The 18718-nt window shown below is 42.9% G+C and overlaps 1 protein-coding gene across 1 annotated transcript in view; it reads right to left on the reverse strand.

Annotated features, from left to right (window-relative positions):
- Positions 1 to 18718, reverse strand: part of LOC138747333 (aryl hydrocarbon receptor repressor-like) — a 314193-nt gene that overhangs the window by 81054 nt on the left and 214421 nt on the right. The window contains exon 4 of the mRNA XM_069906446.1: positions 14754 to 14872. Within this exon, the coding sequence (XP_069762547.1) occupies positions 14754 to 14872 (119 nt within the window). The remainder of the gene's footprint in view (positions 1 to 14753; positions 14873 to 18718) is intronic.

The following is an 18718-nucleotide window of genomic DNA, read 5'->3' on the forward strand; positions in this document are numbered from 1 at the left end:
CTTTCTGAATTCTTGTGACATGAACTGTGTTCCATTGTCACATATTATTTGCTCAGGTATTCCTTGTTCAGCGAGGAGTGCTCTCATTTCTGAGGTGATAGTTGATGCTCTCAGGTCTTTCCCTATTTTGATGAATGGAAACTCAGAATAGAATCAGGCTACTGTTAAATACCATTCTTGATTCTCGGTGAACAAGTCTGCTCCCACTATGTACCATGGCCTGGCAAGTACTTTTGTGGAAATCATTTCCTCTTTTTATAACCATATAATCATATAACAATTACAGTATGGAAAGAGGCCATCTTGGCCCAATTTAAGTGATCTCCTCTAGTCCCACCTACTTGCTCCCTGTCCATAACTCTCCAATCCCCTCACATCCATGCACTCATCCAACCTTCTCTTAAATTACAAAATTGACCCTGCTGCAACCATCTCTTCTGGAAGGTCATTCCGCTCAGCCACCACTCTCTGAGTGAAGAAGCTTCCTCTTAAGTTACTTCTAAACATTTGCCCCCAACCCTTAACTTATGACCCCTCGTTCCAATCTCTCCTACCCTCAAGGGGAAGAGCCTATTCACATCTACACTGTCTATCTCCCTCATAATTTTATATACCTCTATCAAATCCTCCCTCAACCTTCTACGCTCCAATGAATAAAGACCCAGTTTACTCCATCTTTCTCTATTTCTGTACTTCTGGCATGTTTGACATGTAGCCACCATATTTTCAAAGTCTTTGTATATACCAGTCCAGTACATGGCTGACTTCGTTCTGAGTTTGCATTTCTCCATTCCCATGTGACCTTCATGTCTTTTCTGGAGAATCTCTTCCTGCATTGTTTCAGGTATAATCAGTCTTAATCTAGCCAGCAGAACCCCATTCTCCAACAATATGTCATCTCTGATAGCCCAATATTGATGTATTGAAGGCTCTATCTGCCTCTATGGCCATCTTTGTATTACTTGTTGAGAAAGGATTTGCAACACATTGTCCTTACTGTTTTCTTTTCGGACCTGGCTTAATTTATTACTGGTCACACTGACGAGATGATGTATCTTCATCCCCATGCCTTCTATTTCATATTTTCTATTCATGGAAAATCATGATAAGGTACCAGCAAGCACCATCTCTTTGCCTGGTCTGTATTTTAAGTCAAAGTCACAGAAGTAATCTCTGCAGTCTAGCTGGTACCTTGTTTAGGTTCTTTCTCTGGATGTGTTCCAGTGGGCGATGATCACTTTCCACTAGAAACTTCCTTCCATACAGAAAGTTGTGAAACTTCTCACATCCGTATATGACCGTCAACAGCTCTCTCTCAATATTGGCATATCTGGTCCCCACTGTTGTTAGTGCTTTTGAGACAAAAGCTATTGGTTTTCCTTCTTGTACCAATGCTGCACCAAGACCTCTGTTAGATGCATCTATTGCAGTGAGGGTTTTGTCTCTGTCATAGTATCTCAATTCCACTTTTCTGCATATTATTTCTTTGAGCTGGTCAAGACTTCTCTGATGTGATGGTGACCACTGAAATTCCACGTCTTCCTTCAGCAACTCTCTGATGTTTGCTGTGTCATCTGACATATGTGGTCTGAAGGAACTCGTGAACTGGACCAACCCAAGTAAACTTCTGAGCTCCTTTTTGTCCTTTGGGTGCTCCATCTTGGCAATGGCTTTAAACTTTTCTGGACATGGCTTTACTCCATCATGAGTGTACATCATTCCGAAGAATTAGCATTGCTTTTCTTTTATAATGCATTTGTCTGTATTCAGTTTAATTCCAGCTCCTGTTGTTTTCTCCTCGGCCTCATGTAGATGAAGATCACGAGCTTTTCCATCTCTGCCAAAAACCTGGATGTCGTTGGTGATGCCAACAGCACCTTTACACCCTTTGGAAGAATGTTGGAAGATGTCCTGACTCACTTTTAGGCAGAAAGGTAGACACAGGAATTTGTAATGACAAAATAGAATAGCTTCACCTTTAGGTTAAATATTGTAGGCTTGTTCTGGATTGTCCTCTGTATTTGGATCCTTGTGTAAAACTCACTTCCTTCTTTCATCTCACCCGACATCTCATGAAGTTGTATGGATTCTATGTCCAGTATATGGGTGTCGGAGTCTTCATTGTTGTTTCCTTTTATGTGGTGGATCTTCTTCTTGTCTTTTTTCTTCACTGGTATTACTGCTTTCTTCATCCCAGACTTGCACATCTTCACCCAGTGGTTTGTTTTACCACAGGCTCCCCATTCAGAACCGTGTGCGGGGCATTTGTATCAGTTATCGAAAGGGTGTTATCTGCCACACTTCCTGCAAGTTCTGGGGGTTTGCACTTTTTTGATTGTGTTTTTTATAGCATCAACCCTTCCTTCTCTTTATTGTTGGTGGGTCTGCATAGATAGGGATTTCATTTGCATCCTCATGGCTTTGAAGGCTCTGGCTGTGTCTGTAACTTTGGCCGGCTTCAAGCTCTCCTTCCCTATGAGAGACTTTTGCACTTCGGGATGGGCACTCCCCCATATTAGTTCATCACCTAATCTTTCCTCAATATCCATAAATCTGCATTTTGCTGGAGTAATTTTCATTTAGTGAGGAAGTTATCAACGGTTTCATCAGTCTCTTGCATTAAGCCTTGAAATTCATCGCATTTAATTCTATGATTAAACCTGGGTTCAAGGTGAGAAGCAAATTTTGCAAATATCTGCTCTGGATCATTTTTCCCCACCTCTGTAAGCTCCCAGTTATTAAATAAGTCAAGGCCTCTCTCCCCTGTCCAGAGAAGTATATAACTGACCTTCTCCTCTGCTGTTGCATTTAAAAATAGCTTTTGAACGCTAATTTTTTCTTCGACTGAAACTTTTTAAACGATTCAACAATGTCTTTCTCCAGCTTCCCCGTCCATCACTGGGCGAACTGCTGTTGCTCCAGACATTTTTTTCAGTTGTTTCTTTCTCTTCTTCATCTTTGTATTTCAGTAACTTACAATCAATTGTATGGCTTTATTCTTGATCTCTTATACCACTGCCACCATGTTATGTCTCTGTGTTACTTGGGAGGCTTCTTAACTAACTTAGAGATGCAAGCTTCAAATAACAGAAGAGACTTTACTCACGGATACCTTCCACCATCTTGGGAAACACACACACACACACACACACACACACATATGCTCCACAGTGGGGCACTACAGTGCAGTTAAAAAATAGTTCACATTATCATGACTATATAACAAGCACAATGCCTTTACAGCGCCAGCGATTGGGACCGGGGTTCAAATCCTGCTCTGTCTGTAAGCAGTTTGTACATTCTCCCCTTGTCTGTGCAGGTTTTCCCTGTGAACTCCGGTTTCCTCCCAACATTCAAAACATACCGGGGGTGTTGATTAATGGGGTGTAAATTGGGTGGCACGGACTTGTGGGCCGAAATGGCCTGTTACCGAGCTGTATGTCTGAATTTAAAATTTAAACAAAAATTATTTGCTTGAGTTGGTTTCAAAAATGTATTTGGTATCTTTGTGGTTTTGTCAAAGGAACAGCATTTGATTGACAAGCAGAGAATTTTGAATAATTAAATATATCCATTCAAATTTATGGATTTCAGTATTATGACATTAAAGTTTTTGCATTTGCCCTTTACAGAGTATTAAGGAAAGGTCTGATTTTGGACACTTATTCTTTCTACAGCCACACCAGACTCTGGATGTTACAAACACTGATCTGAAACATTAACTTTGTTTTCCTCTCCTTGTAGCTGCCTGATTTTCTAAAGTTACATCATAACTTATTTTTATTCCTTGTGCCTAAGTAGCAAAAGTAAATTGACAATAAATTGTAATGTAGCACCAGTAGCTCTAACTTCTACTGTGATGAAATGCTGGTCATGACCAGAATTAATATTTATCTAAGTAAAGATCTAGACCTACTGCAATTCACCTATTGTCACAACTGCTCCACAGCAGACGTGATATCGCTGGCTCTCCACTCAACTCTGGATCACTTCAAAAACTGCAATTCATACACATGGCTGCTCTTCACTGACTACAGCTCGGCCTTCAACACCATTATTTCCTTCAGTGCTGGTCAAGAAGCTACAAACTCTAGGCCTCTGTACCCCCCCTCTGCAACTGGATCCTTGACTTCCTCATTGGAAGACCAGAGTCAGTATGAATTGGAAACAACATCTCTTCCTCACTGATAATCAAAACAGACACACCCCAAGGATGCGTGCTTAGCCCATTGCTCTATTCGTTATACACCCATGACTGGGTGGCCAGGCACAATTCCAATGCCATCTACAAGTTTGCCAATGACACCACAGTTGTCGGCAAAATCACAACTGGCAATGAGGAAATGTACAGGAGGGAGATCGATCAGCTCGTTGAATGGTTTAATGTCAACAATCTTGCACTCAATGTCAGCAAAACCAAGGAGATGATTGTGGAATTCAGGAGGAAGTCAGGGAAACATGGCCCAGTCCTCAATGGGGGCTCAGTAATGGAGAGGGACAAATTCCCGGTTGTTAACATCTCCGAGGATCTGTCCTGGAGCCTCCACGTTGATGCCATCGCAAAGGAGGCTCACCAGCGGCTATATTTTGTGAGCTGTCTGAGGAGATTCTGTACGTCACCAAAGACTCTCGTAAATTTCTCCAGGTGGACCGTGGAGAGCATTCTGTCTGGTTACAACACTGCCTGGTATGGAGGCGCCAACTCTCAGGACAAGATAAACTCCAGAGGATTGTTAACTCAGCCTGCAACATCATAGGTACCAGACTCCACTCCATCAAGGACATCTACATGAGGCAGTGTCTTAATAAAGCAACCTCTGTCCTCAAGGACCCCCACCACTCAGGCCTCACCCTCTTCACTCTGCTACCACTGGGGATAAAGTTGATCATTCAGAGGCACAAGGACAGCTTCTTCCCCACTGCCATCAGATTCCTGAATGATCAATGAACCAAAGACACTGCCTGGCTTTGATTTTTCATGCACTATTTTTATTTATTGTTGTAAGGTGGTTTATATGAACCAAAAGAACAGATTTTGTGACTTGTTCATGACAATAAATCAGATTCTTATGCATTTGTGCTGAGGGTTGCTGGTTTTGGACTATTTCTGATGTTATGTGCCTCCATACAAGTGTTCGACATCACTAAAAGTAGAATAAATCCATCACTTTTATTGTTCTGAGTTCCTTTATTCAAGCTCTCCTCATGCGTTCAGCTTTCGTTCACACATTCCAGCTTCACTTCCACTTTCCTAAACTTATCTCCTCCTTTCCAGTTCCCTCTGGATATGAAGGCTGGGCAAAGCAAAGAAAAAAATTCCCGAAGCCTCTTGCATTTTCCTGAGGTCCCGTTCCACTGACGTTGTCTAAAACTGGCTCTCAGACGATTCCATGGCAGTAATGACAAACTGTACTCAATCTCGAATTGCTAGATGTGGCTCTGAGCATAAAACCTGGATTACAACTAAACTGCTGGATCTTATTAGAGTTTGAAACTTCTCTTTCAAAAAGACAAACAAATCAAAGAGCTTCTTACATCCGGCTAAATATACAATGATTAATCAAATGGTCATTAATCTTCATAAACTCACCAGAAGAAAGTTCTACAAGAAAATCCTCACTGAAAACATATGTTCCAGAAACAAGAATGTAACTCATACCACATTCGAAACTCTTCCACCCCGGACTGAAATTGCAGCCTGAAATTAAGCAGCATATTTTTCAGTGCCATGTTGAAGGGGGGGCTGCACAGTCAGAGATGATTAAGCCAGGCTTCCACCTATTCTCTCTTGTGAAGTTCAAAATCCCACGCAACGGTTTTTTGAGATGTCGGGCTGGAAATTGCTCCATATAATTGGGCACAGACCAAATATTGTGGCTAACCTTGTTTGTCAAAGTTGCTCAGAGCATGAGAACCTTGGCTGAGGATTCTCAGAACAATGTTAAAAATACGTAAATGACGTTGCGGGCTTGAGCCCTTCATCAAGATGTGGAAAAATGTTGGTAGGTGGAGAATGGAGGGAGCAAGAGGAGGAGGGAAGAGCTGGGCAAAGGGAGGGAGGTGAACTGGAAAGGGGGAGGGGAGGAGGGAGGGGGGAAAGGAGAGCAGGTTCGCAGAGAAGTTGATTTTAATGCCATCCGGCTGGAGGGTGCCCAGATGGAAAATCAGGTGTTGTTCCTTCAATTTGTGGGTCGTCTTGGTTGGAAAGTTCACAAGGCCATGGATAGACATGTGAGTGTGGGAGTGTGACACAGAATTGAAATGGTTGGCTACTGGGAGGTCCCTGTCACTGGTGTGGACAGAACAAAGCAATATCCAAATCTGTGACCAGTCCTGCAGATATACAAGTGAAATGCTGCTTCACTTGAAAGGCCTGTTTGGGGCCCTAGACCATGGTGACGGGGGAGGTGTGGGCGTAAATTTTCCGTAGAATGGGTTTACTGCAACTGGTGCTCCCTTTGTGGCCTTCTCTACATCGGAGAGACTGGGAGATCGCTTCACTGAGCACATTCGTTCTGTCCGCAATGCCTACAGGCAACATGTTTTTCATGTAAGTAGGGCGTGGAGACCTATCAGGGTTACCACCAGGCACTTTTCATAGGATACAGCTCTCTGTTGGGCCAGAGTGCAGCCAATCCATGCCGGACTTTTGGGGAATCCAGCGATTTGGATGTTGAAGGAGCGGAATCTTTTACAGGTAAAGTTACTGATTGTAGCTGTATGCGGCCTACAGCACCTCGCACCACGGGAAGTCTCGTGTGCTCATTCCAACTTTAGCAGTGGTGATGACATTTAGCAGGATGCTGCAAAGTCCTCCAACTCCAGCCTGGAAGGAGCCTGGGTCATAAATATTTACAGGCACAACCACTCTGCCAACCTTGAGCAATAGGATCCTCACTCAGCTTGAAAGGTGCAGTTCTGACTGAAACAATGATCCCTATACTGAGGTTCAAAGAGGAGATTTGCATGCGCGCACATGCATGTGTGTGTGTGCGTGTGTGTATGTGTGTGTGCATGTGTGTGTGTGCGTGTGCATGCGTGCATGTGCGTGTGTATGTGTGTGTATGCGTGTGTGCATGTGTGTGTATGCGGGGGTGTGTGCGCGTGTGTGTGTGCATGTGTGGATGTGGGTGTGTGTGTGCGTGTGTGCACATACGTGTGTGTGTGGGTGGGTATGTGTGTGCATGTGCGCGCGTGTGTGTGTGTGTGTGTGTGTGTGTGTGTGTGTGTGTGTGTGTGTGTGTGTCCCTTTGAGCCAGTATGTCTATTTGTGTGTCTATGTTTGTATACGTACACATGTATCTATCCACAAGAGTGTGTGTCTATGTGGCTGGGTTTGTATATCAGCACATCTCTATATCCATGTGGGCATGTGTGTGAGTGCATAAACCTGTCTGTGCATAGTTGCACGCATGCATATGTTTGTATCCATGTATGTGTGGGGTGTCTGCGTGTGTTCATTTATCTTTGCATGTGTCCATGTGCTTGGGGAATGTGTGTTACTATGTATCAATGTGTGTGAATGTGAGTGTGATTGTGTGTGTACGTGATTATAAGGACTCAACAGAGGAATAACTTGCAGTTGATGCATTTGGCCCAATCTGCAACTTTAGGGTATAAAGTAAGCCGGTGTATTTTGAGAAAAAAGATGAACGATTAACTTTATTTTTTACTCTATCCACTGGGAGACAGGATGTTGATATTTGTAAATATTACATGTTCAGGGTTTAATGGCTACTTCACTTAACCCTTAATTTTCAACACACTGTAGTTTTAAAAGTTCTAATGCAGTGGTTCTCAACCTTTTTCTTCCCATTCACATCACACTTTAAGTCAGCCCTATGCCATCGGTGGCTCTGTGATTAGTGAGGGATTGCTTAAGTTGGGATGTGAGTGGGAAGGGAAGGTTGAGAATCACTGCTCTAGACCCAATTGTTACTAAATATTTTGCTGGAGAAAAATTGTCATTGGCCCATTTCCTTTGGAGTCTGAAACCGTGCACATGACGAGTCAATGAGGGATGATTAAAAGAATGGGTTTCAAACTTTTTCTTCTCGACCACATCCCACCTTAAGCGATCCCTTACTAATCACAGAGCACCGATGGCATAGGAAATACTTAAAGTGGGATGTGAGTGGAAAGAAAAAGGTTGAGAACCACTGGTTTCTAATATAAGACAAAGGAACACTCTAAACATTTCTAGCTTAACTTGTCACTTATTCTTCCCATAGAAGTACAGAAGTACTTATTATTTCTATTTTTTCTATTTTATTATCATATTTCACACATTTCCAAATTAATTCACATTATAGAACACTCTTTGGCTTGGCTTCGCGGACGAAGATTTATGGAGGGGGTAAAAAGTCCACGTCAGCTGCAGGCTCGTTTGTGGCTGACCAGTCCGATGCGGGACAGGCAGACACGATTGCAGCGGTTGCAAGGGAAAATTGGTTGGTTGGGGTTGGGTGTTGGGTTTTTCCTCCTTTGCCTTTTGTCAGTGAGGTGGGCTCTGCGGTCTTCTTCAAAGGAGGCTGCTGCCCGCCAAACTGTGAGGCGCCAAGATGCACGGTTTGAGGCGTTATCAGCCCACTGGCGGTGGTCAATGTGGCAGGCACCAAGAGATTTCTTTAGGCAGTCCTTGTACCTTTTCTTTGGTGCACCTCTGTCACGGTGGCCAGTGGAGAGCTCGCCATATAATACGATCTTGGGAAGGAGAACACTACAGCATAGAAAACAGACCATTCAGCCCCTCTAGTCTGTGCCAACCACCATCTCCCTAGCCCCACTGACCTGCTTCCACTCCAGGTGTTTGCCATCCACGTATCTATCCAATTTATTCTTAAAACACCTGACCAAGCCCACATTTACCATATCAGATGGCAGCTCGTTTCACACTCCCTCTATCCTCTGAATGAAGAACTTTCCCCCAATGTTCCCCCCTAATTCTTTCCCCCTTCAGCTTAAAACTATGTCCTCTCGTATTTACCTCCCCCAGTCTAAGCAGAAAAAACCTCTCCGCATCCACTCTGTCCATACCTCTCATAATCTTGTAAACCTCGATCAAATCTCCCATCATTCTTCCTCGCTTCAAGGACTAAATTCCTAAGCTGGTTAATCTTTCTCTGTAGCTCAACTCCTGAAGACCTGGCAACATCCTGGTAAATGTTTTATGATTTTCATATAACCATTCCTTCATTAGTTTATTTCTACACAAACTGTTCATAAGATTGGCTCCAGTGTTCTTTGACAAAGTATCTTGCCTGACTTCAAAAAGCCAAAAAATCCACCAGCATCGGCTTGTTGCTGATAGGCTCAAAACAAAAGGGACTGTTGTAATAAGATCGTGCATTGAGAAAGGGGCCCGGTGTTTGCTTTTGTTAAAAAAAATGGCTTTGAACAATTTACAATAATTATACACAAAAGACCCATAGACCACACACATGTACAAAAACACTTAGGGAAGAAAAGGTTTCAATTTCTCTGTAAATTACATCATCTCAAATATGATTCATAACTTCACTGCCAATAAATCTATCATGCAATTGAAATATGGTCCAAAACACATATACATTAAGCAAGCCAGTTAACATATAAAACCTTTGCCGTTTTGGTACACAAGCATTCCACACTCTTTAAACCACTGTTATTGGTTCAGCAATGCTTCAAACAGAAGGAAATGTGCCTTTCTTATCTGACCAGTGAGCAGCTACCTCAACCTGATTTATTTCAAGCTGTTTTTGGAAATAGTCTAGCAAGCCATTCAGTTGTTTTAATCTGATTCACACCAATAATGGTGGACAATGGAGATTTTTCTTCCTGAACAGTTTTAGGTGTATTTTATGGATTTTGGGTTGCTGATCACAAAAATCACCTTAAAAATGCTCCTATCATGTACTGATTTTTTTTCGATATAACCTATTTTTGTGATTTCCTGTCATATTTTAAGTTCACTTCAATCAGACAAAACCATGAAGTGCAACGTGTCACTGAAAATTCATTTTCTGCACTCACACTGCGACTTCTTCCCTGTTGATCCCGGTGCAGTCGGTGACGAACATGGTGAAACGTTTCACCGGGACATTGCGACCGTGGAAAAAGCAGTATCCATCAGTGCTGGACACTGACACAAGAGGCAGCAGATGCTGAGTACAAATAAAAATCAGCGGCAAAACATCTTTAGGTCAGTTGAACAAACGCAATGTGTCAGCATCGTTATGGATTAAACATGCTCAATTCAATAAAAGGTCATTTAATGTTTCTCCAACTTCCTACGTGATACAGCAAATCTGAAATTGTCTTTGTGTTCCGCTTGAAGTTGTCGATCATAATCCCAAAGTAAGCAAACTTTTGGAAAAAAATTGTTGTCCAGTGTTATTTCTCTCCATGAATGTTGACTGACCTGCTGAGTCTGTCCCACCTCTATGTTCACTCAAGATTCCAGCGTCTGTAGTTTTTATATTGCTCTTTTATCCCAGGAGGTAGGTTAGCAATCAATATTTATCACAAACCCATAAACTCCTGTCTACACCTCCCCCCCACCTTGCTTCCTCTAAGAAGTCTCCTCCACCAGTATCTCCAGTTCCAACGTATCTATTCTGATGAAACACGATCCATGCTCATGCCTCTTAGATGACTTTCTTTTCCTTTCACGTGGCTTCTCTTGTTCACAGTTATCAGGTGTCTCAGCCTTTCCCTCCATGTCTGCTCTCAACCCCTCTCCCCATTTTTCGATCAAAGAATGGGGTTCTAATTATCTTATAGAGATATATATTTATAGGTTTACCTCCTATGGACGCTACAAGACTGGCTGAGTTCTTTCACTATTTCTGTGTTTTCACTACAACCACAGTGCCTGCAGACTTGCTTGTTTCACTCCCCACAATGATAATGCGACCGTCACAAAAGAAGGCAGCTGACGATCACGACAAGGATGGCCAGCAAATTCCAGTTATGCCCATATCCCAAGAATAAAATGTCGAGGCTTTCCACAACTAGTAGAAGTCACATAGATAACAATGGCACACAGTGTCAATCCAACAATTCTCAGAACCAAGCAGAGGAAACGACACCCTGGAAACTACAAGCTACCTGGGCAAGTCAATTACTACATAATAGAACAGAATATGAGGATCAATTCATTAGGAATCTTTAATGTTCCTTTACATTCACTGTTTGATGAATTTATTTTCATATAACTATCCGAACATGTTCATGCCATTTGATATCCTGTCACCCTCAAAATTGCAAAATCAAAATCTAGTAATCTATACTTGGTCTGTATTAATCAGCATTAGGGCAGTGATATTCTTGATCTCTAGTTCCAAACGATTTTACTTTTTTTAAAACCCCAAAGTGCCCATGTTTTATCAATGCGACCATAAATGCTTTTAAGCAGAAAAAGAGCTTCTGGTGTTAAAACATTAAACATTAAAACATGACAGCACCATAAAGGCCCTTCGGCCCTTCAAGTTGTGCCAAACCATATAAAAGTGCTAATCCCTCCATACTCTCCAAAGAGAAAAGTCCCGGCTTTGCTAACCTTGCCTCATAAGGCGCAGCCTCCAATCCAGGCAACATTCTGGTCAATCTCCTCTGCACCCTTGGTGAAGATGGGCAGGAATAGAATTGCTATTACTTAGTGAAAGAAATTATTTTGCTCACCAGGAAACCTTGCGGTTTGGCTAATGTTCTTTTGTGATGTGGTAGTGGTAGGCCAATAAGCGAAATGGATCCAACTGTCTTTGGGATCAATGGTTGTTTAAGAATCCAAGTGTGACATTACGGGATGACTTAGGAGGTCTACAATGACCACATTTTCAAAATTATTATCAACCAGCACAACTAAAGTTTATTAATAGACTGTTTGATATCAATCAACCTCTGTTGTGAGCGAAGATGGAGATGAATCAAATACAGGAAAGAACAATACATCATTTTATATACAAATGGAATCGATTGCTCTTACAGCAGTATAAACTGCCAGTATTGAAACATTTGAAGGGGGTGTGGTCTAAATGGAATCAACTTATAGGATTGAAAGGTAAAATTTCAGTTAAGACACCAATATATCAGAATCTGATAATTCAATTTTCTATGAATAATCCTTATTTGAAAGATTGGGAATGAAAAGGACTGATATTAGTGGAGGATAGTTTTGAAGTAGGTTTATTTCTTTCGTTTAATAGACTTAGAGAGAAGTTTGGTATATTACAGAATATTTTATTTGCTTATTATCAAGTAAGAGATTTATTATTGGAATGCTTTGGTCGAGAGTTAATACTACCTGATCAAATGAAATTTGAGAGATTAATTGTTGATAAGGATAAAAAAGGGATTTGTTTCAGAAATGTTTTTATTACAGGAAAAGATGAAAAATGTACATATATTTAAAATAAAGGATAAATGTGAGAAGGATTTAGCTATTCCTATTTCTGTGGAGGAGTGGTCAGATATGTGCCTGGATAGCGTTATGAAATTAATTAATGTACAATATAGTTTAGTTAATTATAACTTTTTGCATCAGTTATACTTAACTCCTGAAAAATTGAAAAAATACGGATTTAGAGAGTCAGATTTGTGTTTTCAGTGTGGTGATTGAATAGGTACTTTTTTTACATTCGGTGTGGGAATGTACAAAGATTAAGCCTTTTTGGGAAAAAATAATTAAATTTTTGAGAGATTTATTCAAAATAGATTTATATGTTGATCCATGGGTATGCTTATTGGGATATATGAATACAATTATGGCAAATCTACATTTGGAGAAACCTCAAATCGCATTTATACGTCTAGGATCGGCGGCGGCTAGAAAATGTGTAGCTGCAACTTGGAAAAATGATGTTGAATTGAGTATACAAAGATGGCATAACAAAATTCAATCCTATATTTATTTGGAAAAAATAAGGTATAATTTGCGGAATAACTATTCTTTCTCTGTTAAAATGTGGGGTTTGTATTTGAAATGTATGGATTTAGATGTTAAGTAAAAGTTTTATATGTGATGGAAGATGTAAATGAATGGCACACCGTACAACAGCCTGTTATAACCTGATGTTACTGTGTTTTTTCTTAAAAATAAGCTCTGACGGGGGGAGGGTTGTAGAGGGTGGGATAGGTGGGTTGTTTTTAGATTATTTTGTAATTTTTGATTTTTTAAACTTCTTAAATAAAATTTTCAAAAAAAAAAGAATCCAAGTGTGTTGTGAACCTCATATGGACTTAGTTTCATGGTCCTTTCTTTAGCAGTTGCTTAAAAAAAAAGATATCGAGACCAAATGATGGGGCAGATTTTGATTTGGAGATGTAGTTCATGACATTCTCTCTTTAAATCCAAAGACTTTTTGTCTGTAAGATGCTGGAAATTAGATATATGTCTCAAGCATTGATGAATTACTTATCAATGAGATTCAAAGACTGAGACAAGAATGGACAAATGAAGAAGGAACTAGGACAAATTTGATATAAATTAGATGCAAAAAGAAAATCAAATAGAGAAAGAATGATCAAGAGACAGAAATGAAAAGGAAGAAGAGAATCTAATTGAATTAAAAAATAAATCCGTCCAGATATTGGTTACCTGTAGGAATAAGGACCCATTGTTTGAAATGTTCCCTTTTTGGGCCTAAATGAGGGGACATGAACCTTCCCATTAAATGAGCAGTTTTGATGCCCAGCTAGCAATGACCAAGCCCAAAATTTCCGAAGTTTAATTGGCAATTAATTTTCAAGCGATGCACCATCAAAAGCTTATGAGTGATGAAGGACCATCTATCATTTAATTTTTGGTCAGTGGCAGAGGAGTGCAAAGTTAGGGGGACGGTTAGCGCAACACCTCAACTGCGCCAGTGGCCCGGATTTGAATCCGGTGCTGTCTGCAAGGTGTTTGTACGTTCTCCCTGTGACCTGCGCAGGTTTTCCCCGGGGACTCTGCTTTCATCCCACTTTTCAAAACGTACGGGGGATGTAGTTGAATTGGGGTAGCTGGGCGGAAGGAAATTGAAAAGGTTGCCGTCTGCTTTCTTTCTATAGATACTTCTTGACTTGTGTTCTTCCAGAAAATCCTTTTTTTTAAATTTCCAACTCTAACACCAGCGGTTCCATTTGTTTCCCAGTGCCATGTGAATGATGCACAAATCACTATTGATTTATTCCTCAATGTGAATTGCTGGGTGATTTTCTCATTAATAGTAGCTCATGCCATTAAACATCATTGAAGCCATAGCTCAGTGGTTAGAGGGGTGGTCTTGCAAACCAGTGGTCGCAAGTTTGTTCCTCGGTGGGGCCTCATTTCTGTGAAGGGAGCTGGCCAAAGTGACGGCCTTGCAAAGTTAAAGAATTTCATGCATGTTACATTCTAAATGTAGCATTACATGACAATAATGGAACCTTCACCTTTATTTTTATGGTTTCAAACTGGCTCTAGTGAATAATTAGTGAGAATTGTAAGGCAGCTTCAGAACATGAACTCAGAGTTTAAGAAACTGGACATAAAGATAGCCTTGATCAGTTAAAGGAATCTCAAAAGTGTTAGGTGTGGAATCCCACTAGGACCCCACTTGTACATCAGGAAAGGAATTTGCCACCTTTACCCGGTCTGGTAAAAATGCAAGTCCACTCCTACACCAAAGAGTGTTCTGCAGCAACTCTAATTGTATCAGAAACAAGCCTACAACCAACATTTCTGGGTGTCTAGAGATGGACAAATCTTAGAAGGAATATTAAGTTTAATCCAAGCCTTTGCTTGTGACACTCACATCTAGAAGATGTTCTCCTTCCACTGACAAGTTCTGGATCAAAGCTGTGGATGGATTATCCTGCGTCCTGTAGGTGAGAAGATGCTGAGGCTGCTTCCTCAACTGGGAGTCTTCCAAAGCTGCATGTCAATCAAACACCAAATCAGGAAAGTTAGCCAAATCTAATTTAGCATGAGCTCTAAAATTTCAACCATCACAAACAACAATAACACACTGCCACTTGCTCTCTTACTCTACAAACCCACACTCCATGGGCAAGAGTGAAGGCTCAAACCCCTCTTGAGACACCTGAACAATAACCCAGGCTTACACACCTGTGCCACCCTGAGGGGATGGTTCAATGCTGCAGGAACAGTGGTCACTCGAAAATCCTCTGCAAATTATACCCAACACGAACCTTCCTTTGGCAGCTCAATCCATACAAGCAGCACCCTTTGTGTGGAAAGAGCTGCCCTTCAGTTTCCTTTGCCAGTGAAGAAATGGCCCAGTGAAGGAGTGACACAGTGTAGGAGTGGCCCAGTGTAGGAGTGGCCCAGTGAAGGAGAAGCCCAGTGTAGGAATGGCCCAGTGTAGGAATGGCCCAGTGTAGGAATGGCCCAGTGTAGGAATGGCCCAGTGAATGAGTGGCCCAGTAAAGGAGAGGCCCAGTAAAGGAGAGGCCCAGTGTAGGAATGACCCAGTGTAGGAATGACACAGTGTAGGAATGGCCCAGTGCAGGAGTGGCCCAGTGCAGGAGTTACACCGTGTAGGAGTGCCCAGTGAAGGAATGGCCCAGTGTAGGAGTGGCCCAGTGAAGGAGTGTCCCAGTGAAGGAGTAGCCCAGTGTAGGAGTGGTCCAATGAAGGAATGGCCCAGTTCAGGAATGGCCCAGTGTAGGAATGGCCCTGTGTATGAGTGGCCCAGTGGAATAGTGGCCCAATGAAGGAGTGGCTCAGTGTAGGGGTGACCCAGTGATGGAGTGGTCCAGTGAAGGAGTGGCCCAATGAAGGAGTGGCCCAGTGAAGAAGAGGCTCAGTGTAGGAGAGGCCCAGTGAAGGAGTGGCCCAGTGTAGGAGTGGCCCTGTGAAGGAGTGTCCCAGTGAAGGAGTAGTCCAGTGAAGGAGTGGCCCAATGAAGGAGTGGCCCAGTGAAGGAGTGGCCCAGTGTAGGAGTGTCCCAGTGAAGGAGTGGTGCAGTGTAGGATTGGCCCAATGAAGGAATGGCAAGTTCAGCACCTAAGGCTTTCTCTGGAGAGAGTTCGTGTGCCAAGCCCTTGGAGGAAATGCAGGACCCTCAACCTATCCTCGCACAGATAAATTGCTTAGTTGGCTTGCAGATGAGGCTTCGACCAGTTTGAGTGGGTGTGAAGAAGGTGAATGCAACGTTAGCATTAATTTCTGGAGGAATAGCCTACAAGAGTATGGATGTAACGTTCAGGAAAGAAGATTCAAGGTTCAATTTATTGTCATAGTAATAAAAACAGTGTCCTATTACATGAAATTCCTTTTTGCCTGCTGCAAGACTGACAGGTTCACCACCAGCAGGAATTGCCTAAGTGCCTCTTACAGTCAGAGAGAGAGAAGCAAGAGAGAGACCCCCCCCACCCCCAGAGTCTCCGAACATCTGTAGATTCGCCTCCAGTGCTTCCGAAAGAGTCCAGTCCAAACCATTGGCGTCTCGAGCTCCAGATCCGAACTTCTGACATGGTCAGGGACCCTTCAGTGCCCTTGGCACCTCCTCACATCCCAGGTACCCCCTCCAGCCAGTTTGAGCCGGTCTCCAGCAGCCTGGAGTGAGTCCCCTGGCAGCCCACTAGTTCCACGCCTCAAGTCACCAGCCAACCCGCCACATGCGCTTGTCCCTCAGCTGCAGAGCCCCTTCACTGGTCTGCCGCCGTGGTCACCATCCCCTGCGGGTCGTTTCCTCCGCTTCTCTCTCTCAGTCATGAACTTCCCGACCTCTGGTGCCTGGTTCCAGTCCTCCGCTTCCCTGGAGTCTGCAGCCCCTTGCGGCTGCAGCTGCCATCTTGGGCATAAATCCACGGACACGGGATTTCAACTAAAACCCTAACCGTCAGCTCCCTCAAAGGGCCGTTTAAAGCCCGTATGGAGCCGACGGCAATCGACTTGGCATCTGGACTCCATGGGAGTGCTGCATCTCCCTTCCCTCATTCCCCATGGGTCTGCACCAGAGTCAGTGCCACCATCATAGCGGCTCTCTCAGCGCCACCATCTTCACTTCTATAGGGCACTGGTGAGAATTCACTTTGCACTCAGCACTCCAAGTTTTGGGCACTTGATTTGAGAAAATACGTGCTGGCATTGGAGAGGGTCCAAAGAAGATTTACTATAGTGATACCAGGAATGAAAGGGGGTAACCATATGAGGAACATTTTTTGAATCTGGGACTGTACTCGTTGGAGACCTCATAGAGACATTTCGAAGGCTGAAAGGCCTGGATAGAGTAGATGTGGCAGGGATGTTTCCCATGGTAGGGGAGTTAGGACAAGAGGACACAATTTCAGGATAAAAGTCCGTCAATTTAAAACAGAAATGAGGAAATATCTCTTTAGCTAGAGAGTTGTCAGTCTGTGGAACTTGTTGCCACAGGTGGCTGTGGAAGCGAGGTCGATGAATGTATTTAAGGCAGAGATTGACAGATATTTGATTAGTCAGGGCATCAAGGGTTATGGGGAGAAAGCCAGGGAGTGGAGATGAGTGGGATCAGCTCATAACCCCAAGGATACATCCTTAGCCCACTGCTCTACTCATTATACACCCATAACTGGGTGGCCAGGCACAATTCCAATACCATCTACAAATTTACGAACACCACCACAGTTGTCAGCAGAATCACAAACGGCAATGAGGAAGCCTACAGGAGGGAGATCGATCAGCTCGTTGAATGGTGTAACAACAACAACAACCTTGTCCTCAACGTCAGCAAAACCAAGGAGATGATTGTGGACTTCAGAAGGAAGTCAGGGGAACATGACCCAGTCCTCATTGAGGCCTCAGAGGGTCATGATCTTCAACTTCCTGGGGGGGGAGGCTCAATATCTCTGAGCATCTGGAGCCTCCACATTGATGTAATCACAAAGAAGGCTCATCAGTGGCTATACTTTGTGAGGTGTCTGAGGAGTCACCGAAGACTCTCGTAATCTCTACAGGTGTTCCGTGGAGTGCATTCTGTCTGGTTGCATCACTGCCTGGTACGGAGGCCCCAACTCTCAGGACAAGAATAAACTCCAGTGGGTTGTCAACTCGACCTATGACATCACAGGCACCAGAATCCACTCCATCGAGGACATCTACATGAGGCAGGGTCTTAAAAAAAACAGCCTCTATCCTCAAAGACCCTCACTACCCAGGACATGCCCTCTTCATTCTGCTACCATCGGAAAAAAGATCCAGGAGCCTAAATTCGAGCACTCAGCGGCACAAGGACAGCTTCTTCCCTGCTGCCATCAGATCCCTGAATAATCAATGAACCAAAGACACTGCCTGACTTTTCTTGCACTGTTATTTTTTATAGTAATATTGTGAGATAGTTATAATCTGAATGTTTGCACTGTCAAACCCCGAATTTCATGACTTGTTCATGACAGTAAATTCTGATTTTGATTCTGATTCTGATTAGAATGGAGGAGTGGACTCGATGGGCTGAGGGCCTACTTCTGCTCCTATGTCTTATGAAACAAGGTAACTGACAGCATAATAATTAAGTAAAAAGGGCACCAAACTACAATGCATTAAATAGAGTGGAGATGCAGGATCAGGTGATGAGCTGCAGCTGACCGATGTGGGAGCTGGTGGAACCCATTGTGATTCCTGATGACCACATCTGCAGCAAGGGTTGGATGACTTGAGAAACTCATGGGATAGCTTAAGGTGGTATGTGAGTGTGAATAAAAAGGCTTAATCGAGATTCAGGAAAAACACTCAGAAATGCTGGAGGAACTCAACCGGTCTTGCAGAATCCCTAGG

The sequence above is a fragment of the Narcine bancroftii genome, chromosome 1 (assembly GCF_036971445.1).
Source record: "Narcine bancroftii isolate sNarBan1 chromosome 1, sNarBan1.hap1, whole genome shotgun sequence".
NCBI lineage: Eukaryota > Metazoa > Chordata > Chondrichthyes > Torpediniformes > Narcinidae > Narcine > Narcine bancroftii.